This window comes from Typopeltis vanoorti, chromosome 19 (genome assembly GCF_054136105.1).
Source record: "Typopeltis vanoorti isolate ZY-2024b chromosome 19, IOZ_Tvanoo_1.0, whole genome shotgun sequence".
NCBI lineage: Eukaryota > Metazoa > Arthropoda > Arachnida > Uropygi > Thelyphonidae > Typopeltis > Typopeltis vanoorti.
Genome location: NC_143567.1, coordinates 8,561,800 through 8,579,457, shown reverse-complemented (window position 1 = coordinate 8,579,457; position 17,658 = coordinate 8,561,800). Strand labels below are relative to the sequence as shown.

At 33.7% G+C, this 17,658-nt stretch overlaps 1 protein-coding gene across 6 annotated transcripts in view; it reads right to left on the bottom strand.

The window, feature by feature from the left end:
• The window catches only part of LOC150095840 (cytochrome c oxidase assembly protein COX18, mitochondrial), a 139,310-nt gene that overhangs the window by 105,665 nt on the left and 15,987 nt on the right, over nucleotides 1-17,658 (bottom strand). For 4 of the 6 annotated variants that reach the window (XM_090408788.1, XM_090408787.1, XM_090408789.1 and 1 more), the window contains 2 exons: nucleotides 4,505-4,670; nucleotides 4,003-4,140 (listed from right to left, as the gene is read on the bottom strand). In XM_090408788.1, coding sequence (XP_090264914.1) covers nucleotides 4,003-4,140; nucleotides 4,505-4,597 — 231 coding nt within the window. In that variant the 5' untranslated portion in view covers nucleotides 4,598-4,670. Of the gene's footprint in view, nucleotides 1-4,002; nucleotides 4,671-17,658 lie in introns of those variants that run through there. The other 2 variants (XR_016549884.1, XM_090408786.1) reach the window with 1 other exon arrangement.

Genomic DNA, 17,658 nt, shown 5'->3' with positions numbered 1-17,658 from the left:
TGTATAGAACAGAGGGAATGCAGTCAGCAGGACCACCACAAATCTTCAAAACTGGTAGGACTGTATATGTTTCTGCAAATTTGTGAGCAGATTCTATTGTATTAATGTTGAGGTAGTGATTAAGAATTGTAATGTCCGCTGAACATAGCTTTGTTAAAATAGTTGTATAAGTCGCTATAAGAAATAATTGAGGTTGAGAATTAGCTAATATATATATATTAAGAAGAATGTCATCCAAAGATATAGATTGTAACAGCCAGTGATTGCCTAGAATTTGTAGAGCAAGTTAATTACGCATTGTGAATAGCTGGTCTATATTACAAGGTTGCGAATTGGTAACAGAATGGGTAAATTAGGTAACAGAATGATGATCATTTGTAGTAAAATAGATTGCATAGTGCTTACGGCAGAATAAACATGTTTTATTTCTTTAAAACTATCACCTGATCTTTGACCAATGCACTGTCTTATAAAAACAAATCGGACCTGTGTGCTAAAATTAGAGAAATTGCCACGACTGAATGATTAAGGTTTGGTTTAGAAAGTAATCTATTCTATAAGAGTTTTAACAAATCTTCTCATGATATAAAATTAATTCAGGGTGGCACAGTAGAAAAATAATATAAATTTCCCTGAAGTGTGAGTGTGGGAGATAGTTAACTGTACCCATGAATTGCCTATTTCAGAGGCCTTTTCACTAACAGCACTAACACTTGTAGGAAGTATAAAGGATTACAAGCATGGACTAAATTAATTGGCTTAAATTAGAATAAGGTAGAGTACATAACAGAGTTAGAAGATAAAGCAGACATAAGAAAGATAAAGACAAAAGAGTAAGAATAATACAAAAGGCACAACCGATATTGATATAGATAAAATAATTAACATAACTAACCCAAAATATAACATAACGACTTTATTTTACAGAGAATTATGAGTGAATGGAATGCATTGCCAAAATAGTTGTTTTTGGTAATGTAGGTAAAAAATAAATTTAATCCCCTAAATTTATGCAGGGAGTATGAAGAATTTTACGATTCAGTACAATAAAAATATTGTCAGTTGTGAATGAACGGAACCTGCCTCAGCGAGTCTTGCGACTCCATAGAGGGAGTAATAATAATATTAATATGAGAAGCAAAATGTTCTGGTGAGAACTGAAGAAGCTTAGAAATGGAAAAAAGAATAAGTAAAGGCAAAAACACAAAATTACATCAAAACTATTTCCATTCCTTATATTCAGGATACATGAGAAAAGACAGCTAATGTTCTCAGCAAATATAACCTCCATGCAACTTTCAAATTATACATCCAGTGATTGAAAGTTGATAGATCTAACTTCTGCCTTGAAGAGCATTAAAACATTTGCTATCCTATGTATGACAGGTCAGGACTAGCAGACCATGCTTTGGATATTTTTTCAAATTTTCAAGCAGGATTATATGGAAGAAGACAACAGTGCTATATAGAAGTCACTATAAGTCTGAGAGACTATTTACAGAATCAGCATCAACTATGAAACACTCTCCCAACCTTAATAAGTATGGCTATATTAATCTGTCTAAGACATGGGAGATAGTCATTCTAAGACAACTTTTAGATGGACTTTTCTGCATTAACTGTTTTTTTTATACAGCCCATAGATGATATCAGTTCTTTTCAGTTACAACTTCAAGCACTTCTGCAACAATCTAAGTGAGTACTGTGTATCTTATCACAGCTGTAATTTGTGCTTTCAAGATACTAGTTAGAAATCCAGCACAATATTAGTAAGTGTAATAAATTATTTATTTTCTTCTGGTGTTTATACTTTAAAGAACTGTTATGAATACTTCAATAAAATCAAACCTGATACTGAACAGCAACATTTCATAATGTTAAATGAGTTACTACTGGAATACTTCAACCTAATTATATATATATCAGGGGTGAATATTCAGGGTGTGCTAGGAATGCAGTGCTCATCCACCGAATAGCAATATCACCGATATTATATCTTCACATTTATTCCCATTCAAGACTCCCCTAATTGTTTCCAGGCTTGTGGTTCCTAAAATTAAACACAATATACTAATGCTTCGTGAAGAGGGCACTTTTCAACACGTAAACGTTATATCACATTCGCATGAATAGCCTGGATGCGTGTTCAAAATATATACACCTTTGAGCACTTTGAAAAGTTTACAGGTTAAATTCTAATCATTCTAGTAGTTTTAAACCGCTCAGAAGGTGAGGTAGGGTGAGCTCTGAGACAATAGCACCTAGAGGCTGCGACTGGTTATTATTGTGTCAACCAATCCAATTGAATGTTGTCATTTGTCATGAGTTGCTGTTTTTGTTTTCTGAGGTTCAATCTGTTTTGTGTGTGTGAGGTGTGTACGGACGTAGTGAGCAAGTTTCTATATATATAACATATAATTTTCGATAAATTTATAACTTTTTTGCCCATATTTACAATGGGGAAACAGTATTGTAGTTGAAAGAGGTAAGCTTCATCCTCCTCTTCCAAATTTTACACCTTTCGGTAATTCAAATATACCAACCAAATATAGCATTCTCCTTCATTATTGTTTTCTAATATACAGTATCTTAAAACAAACACACTGTTTCCCACTCTGTGCAGATTTTGTTGCAATTAATTTCATTGATAAATTAAAGTATTCAAAGTTAATTAAGATGACCACTGATGTGTTACACTGTTAAAACTTTCATTCAGCGATAAAAATGCAATCATATGGTCAAACTGACGTGAATTTTGTAGCATGGGTTGCATAAGCCACGACAGCACATTCAACCAAAATGGACACACAACTCCAATGATATAATTGATTTACTCAGCTGAGAGACATTTTTTAAAAATAGATTAAATGACTATAAGCTGAGAGATAAAAATTGAAACACTATTTTAATTAAGTAGACTGCACAACTAGTTTCGTCTTCATAGAAGACTTCTTCGGGTGCATAACAAGAGGGAACTAGCAACAAAACATTACGAATGACAAAAAATCTATACATTAAAGCGTTAATGTATTAACATATGAAGCTCTTCAATGTATCTCTGCTAGGCAAACATGCTCACTCCCCCCTCTCTGAAGAAGAAGATATTAACAAAAGAACTTCAATTTCTTCATATAACCTTTCAGCAAAATGTTTATTCAAAACAAACAGTTAATAAGCTACTATTTAATCCACCTCCTCGCCATATTGAAAATACAAATAGCAAAAAAGCTACATATCAGTTCCGTTTTGCTAAAATTAGCCAAAGTTCTTACAAAATATAACATCCAGACTTCTTTCACTCCTCTACTTAAACTCTGTTCCTTGCTCAGTACACCCAAACAAAAACATAATAATCAGAAATATCCTGGCATTTACCATACTCAACTGCAACATGCATATTTTGGCCAGATGGAAAAATTCATCGAATTACGTCTAGAGGAACATAAAAGAGACATGACACATGGCAGAACCAGAGCAAGTGCTCTGTTGAACCATGTCCTGAATTCTACTGACACAAACAAGGAAAACTATCATTCATCCAGTCTTATGGGATAAATCGGAAACTACCTTTTGATGCTATGATGAACTGGAAAGAAAAATTGTAGAATCTAAAGAAATCGTCCTCAATTCAGTACATCTCAACACTAATCTTAGCTATAATCTCTCAGACTGTCATTAGGCTGCTATCCAACTTTGGCATTCATGAGACCTTGAATGCATGCACATGCCCAACAATGAAGAGATACACAAAATAGCTTCAAACATTAATATGTTAACGCTTTAATGTATAGATTTTTTTGTCTTTCACAATGCTTGTTAGTTCCCTCTTGTTATGGATCTGAAGAAGAGAAAATCTAGTTGTGTAGTCTATTTAATTAAAATCGTGTTTCTATTTTTATGTCTCAGCTTATAGTCATTTAATCTATTTTTTTTTTAAATATATATAACATACATACATATTAATAATGAAATATATAATGTATAAATAATGTAAAGACTTACACTTCTTCTAAACATATATCGTGCAGTTTTTTCATCCCAGTTGTATATTTTAATAGCAACAGCAGTCTCTTTTTTCAGTTGAAGTGCAATATCATTTATCTCTGGTCGTAAATTTTGATATCTGGCTAAAATGTGATGCTGATAAATAACTAAAGGGAGTGTTATACACAGTCTTAAACCAAATGTTGTAATTAAAATAGTGGTCCACCATGTGAAACCAGTAAAATTATGTACATATTGTAAAACTTCTTGAGATAAAATAACTGGTTTAGAAGAAGAAAGAGCAAATGCCCAAGAAGACCAAGTAAAATTCTTAACAGACAATTGCATATACTCATGTGGTAACTGTAAATGCAATGAATATCTCAACTGTTTAACCTGTTGCATATTTCTATAAACATAATTATTTTGATAAAAGCTTTTACTACAAAAAGACATCTGCAATAAAACAGATCTCTTAGAATTATAGAAAGAGCAATAATAATTTGCAATTGAAGGATACAAAACAGTGTTGATATGCTTTAACAGAAACATTGTGGACAGAGGTACTTGACAAATCTAAATTGCAAACTTTCTTGAATTCATTATCAGGCATAAGAGACGTAACTTTAGTGATGTGCAAAACTTTGATCAAAATCCTTACTGCACTTCCATTGCAACTATATGAACTGAAATTTAAAAAATAAGAATAAAAATACATAAAAGAAATCCACAAAATCAACAAAAGTTAAACTATGAATATATTTTGTTTCATTAATTTTCAAATCTTATACATTCTATTACTAACTAAAGAGTGAAAAAACCTTTGCAGTCAAAATTTTAAAGAATATTAAACACAGCATTCCACAATTTTAAAATTAGTTGCTTTCAGTCTGGTCAATGCTGGTTTTGTTAATTTAACAATAAACACATTTATCTCTTGTAATATTCTTTACAAGAGGAAAATTAACCTCGTCATATTCTTCTGAAAATAATAAGAAACAAAATAAGAAATAAAAATATGTCCCAGATTTTTTCCCTAAATGAAAACCAGTTTGCATCTAGGAAAAAATAATAAATTTAGTTTAATCCTTTACCCAAGTGTAGAACAAAAATGCAATCTTAAAATTATGATTACTAATAAGTGTGTTTCTCAAAATTAGAAAACATCTATAAGCATTTTGTCCACCTATCTGCTCACAAGCTATTTCTGGACTTTGATTAAATGGATATTGTTTGCATTTAGTATTTGGAATCCATACAGGAATTAGTCAAACCATTCCAATTTCTGACGCATTTATATCCCATTTGCAGGGACACAAACATGTCAAAATGATATACTACAATAACTCTACTTCAGGTGGATGAAAATATAACAATTCTAAATTATATTACTAATTCTGGACAACATTCAATGCCGTTTAGTATACTTAAGATCTACAAGTAAAGATGAAGGATACAATATTCTAAGAGAACAGTTTGAAAGTGCACTTGGCCAACTAAACAATAAAAAAAAACACCACATCAAGATGGTATTAAAAGCAGATGTGAAACGAAGTTGGTGACATGATAAAATCTGAGTTGTTGAAACTTATTAAAGAGTTACAGAAAAGGAGAAACAGTGAGATACTCCAAACATAGTATAATAATCCCTTATGCCAAAGAGAGCTAAGGCTACAGGTTGTAAACATTATTGCACAATTAACCTCTTGTCATATTCTTCAAAAATTCTTCTGAAAATAATACAAAACAGAATAAGAAATAAAAATGTCCCAGATTTTTTTCCTAAATGAAAAACCAGTTTGCATCTAGGAAAAAATAAAAAATTTAGTTTAATCCTTTACCTAAGTGTAGGCAAACAAAGTTTGCACCTCAAGTAGTTCAGGACTGAGGCAACTCGTAGTAAAGGTGAACCAAGTTCTCATCACTCCTTGTCTCAGTATCTCCCATAATGCAAAGCACATCTCCTTGCAGACATGTATAAAGCTATGCATTAAAGAAAGGGCCACTACCCAGACTGGTTTCGACCTTTATTGAGGTCTCGTCAGTAGGAGGCAGACCCAGCAGTGGTGATACTAAGGCAGAAGCAATGGAGAGGTCATATTTACTTATACGAGTTGCCAAAAGGTGTACTACCACCTTATTATTAATTTACTCTGGATTTAGAGAAAGATGTTGGAAGTTTATTTTCCATTTGGTTAGACTATAATAAATTTAGTTTAATCCTTTACCCAAGTGTAGGCAAACAAAGTTTGTGCCTGAAGTAGTTCAGGACCAAGGAAACTCATAGAAAAGGTGGACCAAGCTCTCCAAGTGGAAAATAAACTTCCAACATCTTTCTCTAAATCCAGAGTAAATTAATAATAAGGTGGAACACCTTTTGGCAACTCTTAAGTAAATATGACCTCTCCATTGCTTCTGCCTTAGTATCACCACTTCTGGGTCTGCCTCCCACTGACAAGACCTCAATAAAGATCGAAACCGGTCTGGGTAGTGGCCCTTCCCTTAATGCATAGCTTTATACATGTCCGCAAGGAGATGTGCTTTGCATTATGGGAGATACTAAGACAAGGAGTGATGAGAGCTTGGTCCACCTTTACCACGAGTTGCCTCAGTCCTGAAGATACTTCAGGCACAAACTATGTTTGCTTACACTTGGATAAAGGATTAAACTAAATTTATTAAAAATTTAGTTTAATTTGCTTGAAGGCAAATCACAAAAAACAGAAAATGGATGGAGAAAAGTACACTTTTACTTTTGTGAATTTGTAGAAGGGATTTGATCAAGTAGACTGGGAAAAATTATTCATGAGTATGGAAAGAGTATTACTTGTACTTGGAACAGCTATGAAGGATGAAAAGTCAAACTGCTGATATAAAGAGAGAAGCGAGGCAGAATGCTACCTGTCCCCACTGCTTAACTCAAATAAGATCATAGTGTCTAATATACTCATAAATGGATAGCATGCACTGCATTAGATTTGCAGATGACACTGCAGTAATCACTGATTAGATAAAGAACTGCCCAATGTTTTGCAGATTATGGACAGCATTTTTAGACAATATGACTATAAATACTAATAAAACTGAAGTCCTAGTTAAGAGTAGAAATCCAAGATTTAGCCAAACAGCAAAAGAATACTTCAAATTTCAAGTTTTAGATATTTAGGAAGTGTGATAATACAGGATGTAGAAGTGAAAGAGACATAAGATGTAGAATTTTAATGGCCAAGGAAGCTTACCAAAGATATTCTCATCCAACATAAATTTGGAACTAGAAAAGATTCATAAAAGCATGTGCTGAGAATATTGTTCTTTACGATATTATTCTTCGAATAATGGTTCAGATATCTTTGTCAAAACAAGACATTACGAGAATCAAAGCATTTGGGTTATTACTGTGTTGGCAAAGGGTAGTGAAAATTAAATGGACAGTAAGTGACCAATGAGGAAGTATACTCCACAGAGTAAGAGAGAATAAAAACATTACTAGAGTGGAAAAAAAAAAGAGGAAAATGGTTCAGATATCTTCTGAGGCACAGCAGTTTTGTGAAAATGATTTTTGAAGGAAAGGTGATAGGTAAAGAACGGTGTGCACAGCCAAGGCAGAAATTTTTGGAATAAGTGACTAGGAAATCAGAATGGGGGTTGTTTAAGGATCAAAGAACTGGGAGGGAGCCCACCCTTAAGAGAACCGACTGGCTTCTGACCTAATGACCAATCCTCATGGATACTAATATACATTAGTATATTGACTGGGTACTGAATAATCAAGGATGGACTGAGAATTTGGGACTTAATTGACCAAACTGACTCTCCATTAAAGTAAACCACAAATACATATGATGGTACAACATGATGAGATTCCATGCTGGCTGGAGCATCAAACAAAGGCCCTGCTGTTTTCATTGAGGAATCAGAGCAACAGTAAAATGTCAGGTACTTGAACAAATTCCAACTCAGCATCAAGAAGAAGAAGAACAAACCCAATGTCAGAAAAATTGAATATAGGAACAATCAGCATAAGAAGTATTAACAGAAAGGAAACTGAGCTTGCAAAAGAACTGGAAAAGTACCATATGGACATAATTGGCATTACTGAGACAAAGAAAACAAAAACAGGCGAGATTCCCACTAAATAATAAGAGGATTAGTTATATTAGTTAGATTCACACAATAATAATGATCTAGGAAAGGAAAGAGTAGCAAAAGTACTGGAAGCAATTGATTAGAAGGCATTTTCAAATAGCTATGTGGGAAAACTTAAAAATCAGAAAACTGACAATAAAACTAATTTGTGCCTATGGTCACATAGAAGGTTCTCCTCAGGAATAAGTGAAGTAATTTTTTTTTAGCCAGTAGAGAAGGTAGTTGTAAAAAAAAAAAAAAAAATAGTTCTTGTGGGTGATCCAAACAGCAGGGTAGGAAATGAATCAATCAGGCATATAGAAACATTTTGAGAAAATTTGGAAGACAAGGACAAATAATGGTAGGCATCTGCTGGATTTCTGTTTAGCATATGGACTAGTAACTACCAATGCCATGTTCCAACATAAAGATGGGCATAAGTCACATGAAGAGAAGAAAAACCTTATAGACTATGTTATTGTTGATAGTGATATTTTCATGTTAATACAGGATACATGAGTATATATATACACACACACACACACACACACTTAAATGGGTAAGTTAAAAGCAAATACAGCACTGAAAAGAAGAGTAACTAAGAACATTTTAAAGATAATTAAAGTTGAGTGGCATTTAGAGGTAAACTACAGAATCAACCATACAAACATTATCCAAGAAGAAATAAAACAATTTGAAAACAAGAACCGAAACTTGGAGTCTCAATGGCAAACTCAGAAGAAAATACTGAAGGGGAGGCACATCGTGAAGTTATTGCAAGAACAGAAGAATAAGAACACAATAATGGACACAAAATGTTAAGAAAGCAGTCATGGAATAGAATGCATACCAAACGTTCCTAGCAAATAAGTGAATAGATGCCCTTGAATATAGAGAAAAATATAAACATAAGCTATGTGTAAAAGTAGATCAAAAGTAAAAGGAAGAATATGGAAGATAAATATCAGGAAGATGGCAAAATGTTCTGGAAGCTATTGAAAAAGTTTAGAAATGGAGGAAAGAGTACTATAAAATGAATCAAAGATGATAAAGGTGACATGAAAATTGAAGATAAGGATGTTTTTGATATCTGGAGTAATTACTTTGAAAGACTATTAAACGAGCAGCGAGAGCAGCAACAAAAAATTTCAAGAAGAATGCAAAGTGGAGTACATTTCAATTGACTTGAGGTAGAAAAACCTAATAAAACCGAGAGTAGCAATATTCGAACCAGAAGTGCTCAAATAGGGAGGTATAAAAGTTTTACAGTGGCTATGATGCATAATTCAGAGGGCCTGGTCACAAGATCAAATCCAAACGACTGGAGTACAGCTCTCATAGATCCCATCTATAAAAAGAGAAATCAAGCTCAATTGAGAATTACACAGGAATTTTCTCTACTAAGTGTTCGAGGTAAGATTTATTCAAGCATACTTGACAAGAGGCGCTGAGAAAAATTGTGGATGAGAAACTTGGAGAAGAACAAGCTGGTTTCAGGCCAAATAGAGGTGATCTGATTAGATTTTTCACTTGATGACAAATAGTTGAGAAATCATTAAAATATAACAAGCATGTATATGTCAAGTTTTGTAGATCTGGAAATGGCTTACAACAAGATGCCACAAGAAAAGCTTTTCAAAAAAACGCTACAATTATATGGGGTAAATGACATACTATATATAGAGTAATACAGTCTATTTTAAGCTGAAGTTAGCAGTCAGAATTGAAAGAATTACAGGAAGATGATGTAAAATCAGATGCCAGATGAGGGTGCACTTAATCTAAACTGTTAGTCTTCTACAGAGTCTGTCAAAAAAATGTATAAGAATATTGTAATACTAATTATAATACTATAATAAATAAAAATTGTAATACTAATTATAATACTATAATAAATAAAAATTGTAATACTAAATTTAGACAGACATCAAGAGATGAATACAAGTTACCTTTAACTTCTACAATTACATGAGGTGCTCAAAGTGGTTACCATTAACATCCAGACACTTATTATGACAAACTACTGCTTGGGCAGTGTTGGCCAAAGTGTCCAGTGAGATTGCTGCACGTGCCATTTCAACTTCTTTCCGAAGGGCCACCAGTGTAGCTGGTTTTCTACATCCTTTAGAGTCCCCCATAGGTAGAGGTCCAAGGGTGTTAAATCAGGAGAACGTGGGGGGGGGGGGACTCAAAATGGTCTTGCGTTCCTCGAATGACAATCATGCCTCGGCCATTTTGTTTGACTGTCCTACCGGTCACGTGTTGATGCCAATATTCATGTGAGTAACGACATTTTTTGAGAGAACATCATACCACACGTTGCTACTGTAATTCGATTCAACTTTGAAAAAAGTTGAATCGAATTGTGTGTATACATTTATGTGTATATATATGTGTATAAATAAAGTGTGTATACATTTTTGACAGACTCTGTATATGGATCAGACTTAGCTCTTTGATTTATGCAGATGATATATTCCTAAACATATCCAGTGCAAGTATCCAGGATTCTCAAACTACTTTGAATCACAGCTGCAACAAATTTAGAATGAAAATCAGCTATAATAAGACCAAAACTATGAAAAGAGGTAGGAATATTGAAAACTTCAAAGGCCTCAATGAACCTACAGAACAAGTAAAATATTTCAGCTATTTATGTAGAGTTTTTAATGAAGATGGCAAATTAAATCTGGAAATAGACAACAGAACAAGCAAAGCTGGTATGGTAAGGGAGCCAGCTAAATAAATTTATATGGAATAAGAGAGAAATTAGCCAAAACACTAAACTAGTAGTATACAAGATAGTGTTCAAACCAGTTTAAAGTTATGGATCTGAGAGTTGGATTTAAAATAAACTTGATTAAAGATTAGAAACCACAGATATATCAGTATTCTGAGAAAAATTATGGCTCGAACAGATGGAATCAATGGCACAATTATATTAAAATATGAAGATAATACCAAGGAACATTAACATTTAAGAAAGTGTCAGCAGAGTTGATCTCAGTTGGTATGGTCACGTAAACAGAAAGAGAGGAAAGATTAGCAAGAGATTATGCCAATGAAAAAGACCCAGATGAAGACCAAGGTCAGGGGTGGCCAAAAAGAGCCACATACAATAAACTTCAGATGTTTAAGAGCCACAATACGAACAAATATTAAGAAATACATGTACATAATAACATTTATTCATACATAATTTTGAAACCATTTGATTTATAATATCTTTAGACCTATCCTATCTTTTTGATGTATAATATCTTTAGACCTATCTTTTTGATGTATAATATCTTTAGACCCAAGTCCCGCCTGTAATTCTATTAGTTCCATTTCCACAGCAGATTATTCTGTAACCAGAGGTTTACAAATTGGACAACCATCATTGACCATATCAACAATGAATGGATTTACAAGGCAAAGCACAACTTCAGTTTCTTCAAGTCCTCAATTATCAGTTATTAGTTTCAAAAATCAAAAAATTATCATTTCCAGTTGAGAACAGAATCTTTTCTTCAAGAAAAGTACAGCAATCCCTCGATTAATGTGCCTAGTGCATCCTTTAAAACAGGCACATTAATCGAAAATACACTAATCGAACATAATAACCTATGGGGAAAAGTATAATTTGTTCTTCAAATTTCTTTTTGGACCTTAATTTTTTTTTATAAAAGAATTAGGATATATTCTTTATTGAGGGCCTAGTTAAAGGAAAACCATGAAGCTGAAAGACAATAAAACATATTCAGAATATAAATTTATTATTCTATTTAGCAAAGAAATGAGTTAACGTAGTTTGGCGGGCATTCTGTTTCTTTTTTTTTCATACAACTGACGGTATGGTTGTCTCTTCTACTATTTCTGCAAATTTTACTGCTTCTCTCTTCATAAAGGTCAGTCTCTGAGCATTGCTGCTTAAAAACTTCGATTGTATGAAAAATATTTTCAAATTGTTTCTGTAAAATTCTTTGGGCTTCTCAGTGATTAAATTTTCTTCATATTCTTCAGGATCTTCCCGGTGTGCATCTAAATTTAGCAGACCAGAATCGCTCAATTTCTCAGAATGAGATTTAATTAACTTAGATTCACTTGAAAAGCCTCTAAATCATTTGCACAATGCTTCCAAACAGCTCGCATATTGCTAGCAGTAATTTCATTCGACTTTGCAACTTTATAACCAGGCTGAGATTTTTCTGACTTGATGCTTTTGATTTAATAAGGTCAGTGCTTATCTGGATCAGTTTTCGGTTACAATCTTTGATCCATGTAGAAAGAAGTCTCTCTGATTCAATAATTATAATACTTTGATTTTGAGTGCATGCATGAACTTGAAGTAGCCTTACCTTTCTCTTTGTATTCATCAACTTTGCTTAAAATTGCTCTTATAGTTGATTCACCCATTTTTGTGTTCTTGTCCTACTGCTCCTCTGGACTCGCCTTGTTCATTTTTCTTTATTACTTCAAGTTTTTCTTCCAATGAGATTACTTTTCAAATCAGTTTCACACTTCCACTTTTTTGCTCACTAATTCTTTTACTTATGATGAAAGGTTGGGAAAATACTTTAAAATAAAAATAAAAAAAGTAAGGAAAACAAATGCAAAGGAGGCAGAAGATATGATCAGGAAAATGCTGTGTAATTAGCAGACACATAAATTTTGGCATTAAATTTGGAACATAGTGCACATGGAAATAGTGTAGTATGCCATTAAAAAATAACTTTGTAAAATGTTTTAAATTGGTAACTAAATTATTTCATCCTGATGAGTGATTTTTTTTAAAATAGTTGGCCATAAAAAATGCATAGATAGAAAATTTTTAAAATCTGTAACATTTATTTTTAAGATGTATATAGGAGTACCAATCGAATTTGGGTATAGAAAAAAAAAAATGACACATTAATCGGAGGAACATTAATCGAGAGATTGCTGTAATAACAGGCTCCAACAGATCCATAAAGCTACTTAAGACATTGCTGATTAACAGCTACTCACAATGAAGTAGAAAGAGACATCACTGGGTTTATCTTCAATCTCCAGTTCTTCAATAAAATTTCTGAACTTTCAGTGGGTCTTCTATGAAACTGACAATTTCAAGAAGAGATTTCGCAATATCTAGATACTCAAAGTATCAGGCTGCTAGGTGTTCATGATGGATAATGCAACAAACAGGGAGATACTCTGGAAAGCTGAGATCACTTTTCATAAGTGCAATAAATCCTGCATTTATCCTCACTATTGCAAGTGCTCCATCTGTTGCAACATTGATAAGTTTATCCAGTGGAATATCAGCATTTGTTTAGACTCTGTCAAGTGCATTTTTGATGTCAACATCACAAGTTGTTTCTTTTAGTGCAATTAAGTCAAACATCTCTTCTTTCACAGTTACATCACAGGAAACATAATGAACAAACACTGCCGCATTTGTTCGTTATGTTTATGGGTTGTTTAGTTTGTCCGTAGCTGGCCAAGAGCAAAGCTGAATACAAGGGACTTCTTTAAATCATTTTGCCTGGAACATCAGCGCTGATCTGGGAGTTACATCTCTCTGTAGTGTGTCGCAAAGCTGGTGTTTATGCTATTAGTCGATGAAGTTTTGTGTTATTTGGATGTAACAGTACAACAACTTCAGGCTATACTCTTCTTAACAAATTTGCCATCAGAATATGAATGTTAAGCACAAGCAATATTCCATGATATAACAAAACTAGCTTCAGTCGTCATATTGGCTTCCTTACTGAATGTTGTCAACAGTGTCTGCTGGCTATGTATTGATGATTTTAACTCAGCTACTTGTTTTTAACTCAGCATAATCAAACATTCAAATTAAGGGTCCTCGTTTAATACAATAATTGTAGATCATAAAGCATTGGATGTGGCTTGTATGCAAGAGAGGAGATACCCTGTAAAGAATTCAAGGAGTCCACTAACACTAATCATACATTTTTGTTAATGGTTTTCTTTTATGTGTTCAAGAGCAATCTCAATGGCATGCAGCTCAGCTGTATAGTGACTGCATTCAAGTGGAATCTGCCTGGAAAGAAGAAAAACAGCAGCACAACTAACAAAGATCTAAGATGTCAAAAAGTCACGCAGAGACAGGGTAAGAAATTAAAGTGCTATGGTCTGTGTTCATTAAACAGCTATGGATAGACTGGTGGAACATGCCACTTCCTCAGCTGGCCCAGTAAGAGGTGGCATGATGAGTGCAAACCTGTCATGGAAGAATGTTCAGTGCAGATAATGTTGTCAACCTTAATGCCAATAAGTTCCATAATCCTTGAATGAACAAAAAAAGTTGGCTGCATGATTTTAGATGGCATAAATTGTTTTTGACTGTGATGTCTAACACACACATACACGCACACAGTGTGCTTTTGATGTAGTCAAGTAGCTCCAAAATATACTCAATGATCTGTCTTTTTTTTGCTGCTTGTCACTCAGGATTCCACCATGGCTTCAGATAAATTGGAATTTGATATGATGTTTTTAAAACTGTGGTTGTTGTTGCTTGGCCAGTATGATCTATTATGTAAATCACTGATAGGCAACTGGCTAAATGCTTCAACATTAAATTTTTCAAGATGGCAACATATTCCAGTCAGCCTAGTCAATTTTCCACATCGATGTCTTGGTAGGATAGTTCCTGTGAGGAAGATATAGTGCAAATCAAAGGAAAACAGCTTCCACACATGTTCTCTTTGATATCACACATGAACAGTGAAAGAACAGCAGGAGAGCAAATCGTAAGATCTACTGCAGAATACAAGTAGATAAACATATGGAAAATTATTGCATCCATTTTTAAAAAGAGAGATCATTATTGTCAAGCATAAGATGACAAGTACAGCCTAACGCATTTGTTTTGGCATTACCCAACAGTGTGCTGTATCCATTGCAGTTAATCATAAGTAGCATGGTCTGCAGCAGTTGCAATATATGATTATTGAGGTCAACGTGATTTAACTCATAACTAGACAGTAAATAAACAGACCATACTATAATAAGAAATCCTACTAATAGGTAAACAGCTACCACTTCCAGATCAATGTAACAACTCCTTCAAGAGAAGGTCCATTTCCACGTCTTGCTTACAAATAATGGTGAAATACGGTGGAGGATTTTAAATGTCTCCTGCAGACAGAAACCGACATATTTAGACAGAAACAAGGTTGTTCCTCAATATTCTGATGGAATCTATGACAATTCCACTGTAAGAATCTCTCTTCTCCTTTTGCTTTGTGCACATTAGATTTCTGAGAGGTTGAGGACTTATCTTTATCTGGCTTGTTGGAGGTTTTTCCACTTCTTTTTATACTATAAATTAAAGATACCAAGAAATTATATACTTGATTTTGTCCTTTATCCAAGTGTAAGCAAACAAGTTTTTGCCTGAACTATTATCAGGACTGGGGAAACTTGTATATAGAAGCTTATAACTTCGCATCACTTGCCTTAATATCCCATAATGCAAAGCACACGTCCTTAAAGGGTATGTGCTTTGCATAATGTATAATGCTATTCATTAAGGGAAGTGTCACGACCCAGACTGGTTTCGACCTTTATTCCTCAATAAAGGTTTCATCAGAGCAGAAAATAGTTCAAGCATAAACTTGATTGCTTACACTTGGACAAAGGATTAAACCAAGTATATAATTTCTTGGTATCTTTAATTTATAGTATAACCTAGTGGAAAAACTTTCAACAACGATCTCTAATCCAGAGTATTTTAATAAGGTGTGAAACCTTTTGGCAACTTGTATATAAAAATAAAGGTTGAAACCAGTCTGGGTAGTGACCCTACCCTTAATGCAGTTTCTCAAACTTCAGATATCCGCGTATCCCTTCTTAAATTTTCATTATTACCAAGTGCCCCCCAATTAATCAAAAAAATAAATTAATTAATTAAAATGATTAATTAAAATTAATTTAAAATATTAATTAAAATTAAATATCTATTTTATTTGAATTTATATGTTCATGTAAACAAAAAATATGATTTATTTTTAAATTTTGGTTCTCTAGAGATGTCAGATGACACACTCAATTTCATTTGATCCAGATGCAATATCAACGTTTTCTTGTTGCTTACAGCAATTTGTATTTGCTATATTGGTCTCTTTCGGGGGTTTTATAAATCCAATCTTCCATACGTAAGAATTTGAAAGCTAAAAAAAATACTGTATTTACTTGAATATAACTAACTTTTTTCCCAAAATTAAAGCTAAAAAATCGTGTTACGAGATATGTGCGGGAATTTTCGGAAACTCGAGTTTTCAGAGAAAAACTGAAAATGGCGCGACTCACCAAGAAGCTCTTACTCGCTATCACTACTTTTGGCATCGAGAACAGTTTTTTTTGTGTGCAACGTCAAAGTCATCTACCAAAATAACGTCATCTTCTTTTCTATTATTTCAAGCAAAAATTGCCAGTAATTTGCAAGATTTGAGATACGTAGAGCAGCAAAGAACTGTATATGATTGGTGCGGTATTAACAAAAGATTGCGCGAACCAAAGACAAATTAGCATTTCAACAGTTGAGTTGAAATGCTAATTCCCTTCAACTGAATTCCATAATATCTGAAACACATTCAATATATATTTCTTGGTTTTAACATGTGAATGACGGGGGTAGTGTCAAACAAAACCATATGTTCCACCGGCAACATATGGTTTTGCTTGGGCTATACAGCAGTTTCTGTTGGAGAAGGGATGCGATTCATTAGTGCCGTTTTATTCCGGTTGTCTATAATTGCACTGTTTGTTGAAAAATATAATGACTCCTTTAATTATGCACAGCAAAATTGCCACGTAGCCCCGTGGATAAGCGAAAGGTACCACACTTTGAGAAACACTGCCTTAATGTGCACAGCATTATATATACCCATAAGGATATGTGCTTTGCATTATGGGATACTAAGGCAAGTGATGCGAATTTATAAACTTCTATATATGAGTTGCCCCAGTCCTGAAAATAGTTCAGACATAAACTTGTTTGCTTACACTTGGATAAAGGATTAAACCAAGTATATAATTTCTTGGTATCTTTAATTTATCTGGCTTGTGTTTGTCAAATGATTTCAGGAAGTATGGACAGCCAGTGTCCATATCTTACACCAGAAAAGATTTAATATATCATCGGATATGCCATGGTCAGTTCTTGTGTTTATTTTACATTCAGCATATACAAACAAAAGGTATCGATGTTTTCTGTGGAGGTGTCTGATATGTTTTTTCCTCCAGTGATGCTCATCATCATCATCATCATCAAATTCCTGCCATGTACCCTCAAGGGGTGTACAGGATATGACAGTACTACATGAAAAAATTACATCATTAGTAACTTCCTATCTACAATTTTCCTCCAAATCAGTCTGTTACTTGTCAAGACTCCAACATTATCAGATCTTATATTTCTATCGTCTAAGGCACTTTGTACCGTATCAATCCACCTATATCTTGGTCTTCCTCTGGGTCGTTTTCCTGCCAACCTGGCAGAGAACACTTGTTTTGCTAATCTTTCCTCTCCCATTCTATTTAAGTGACCATACCATC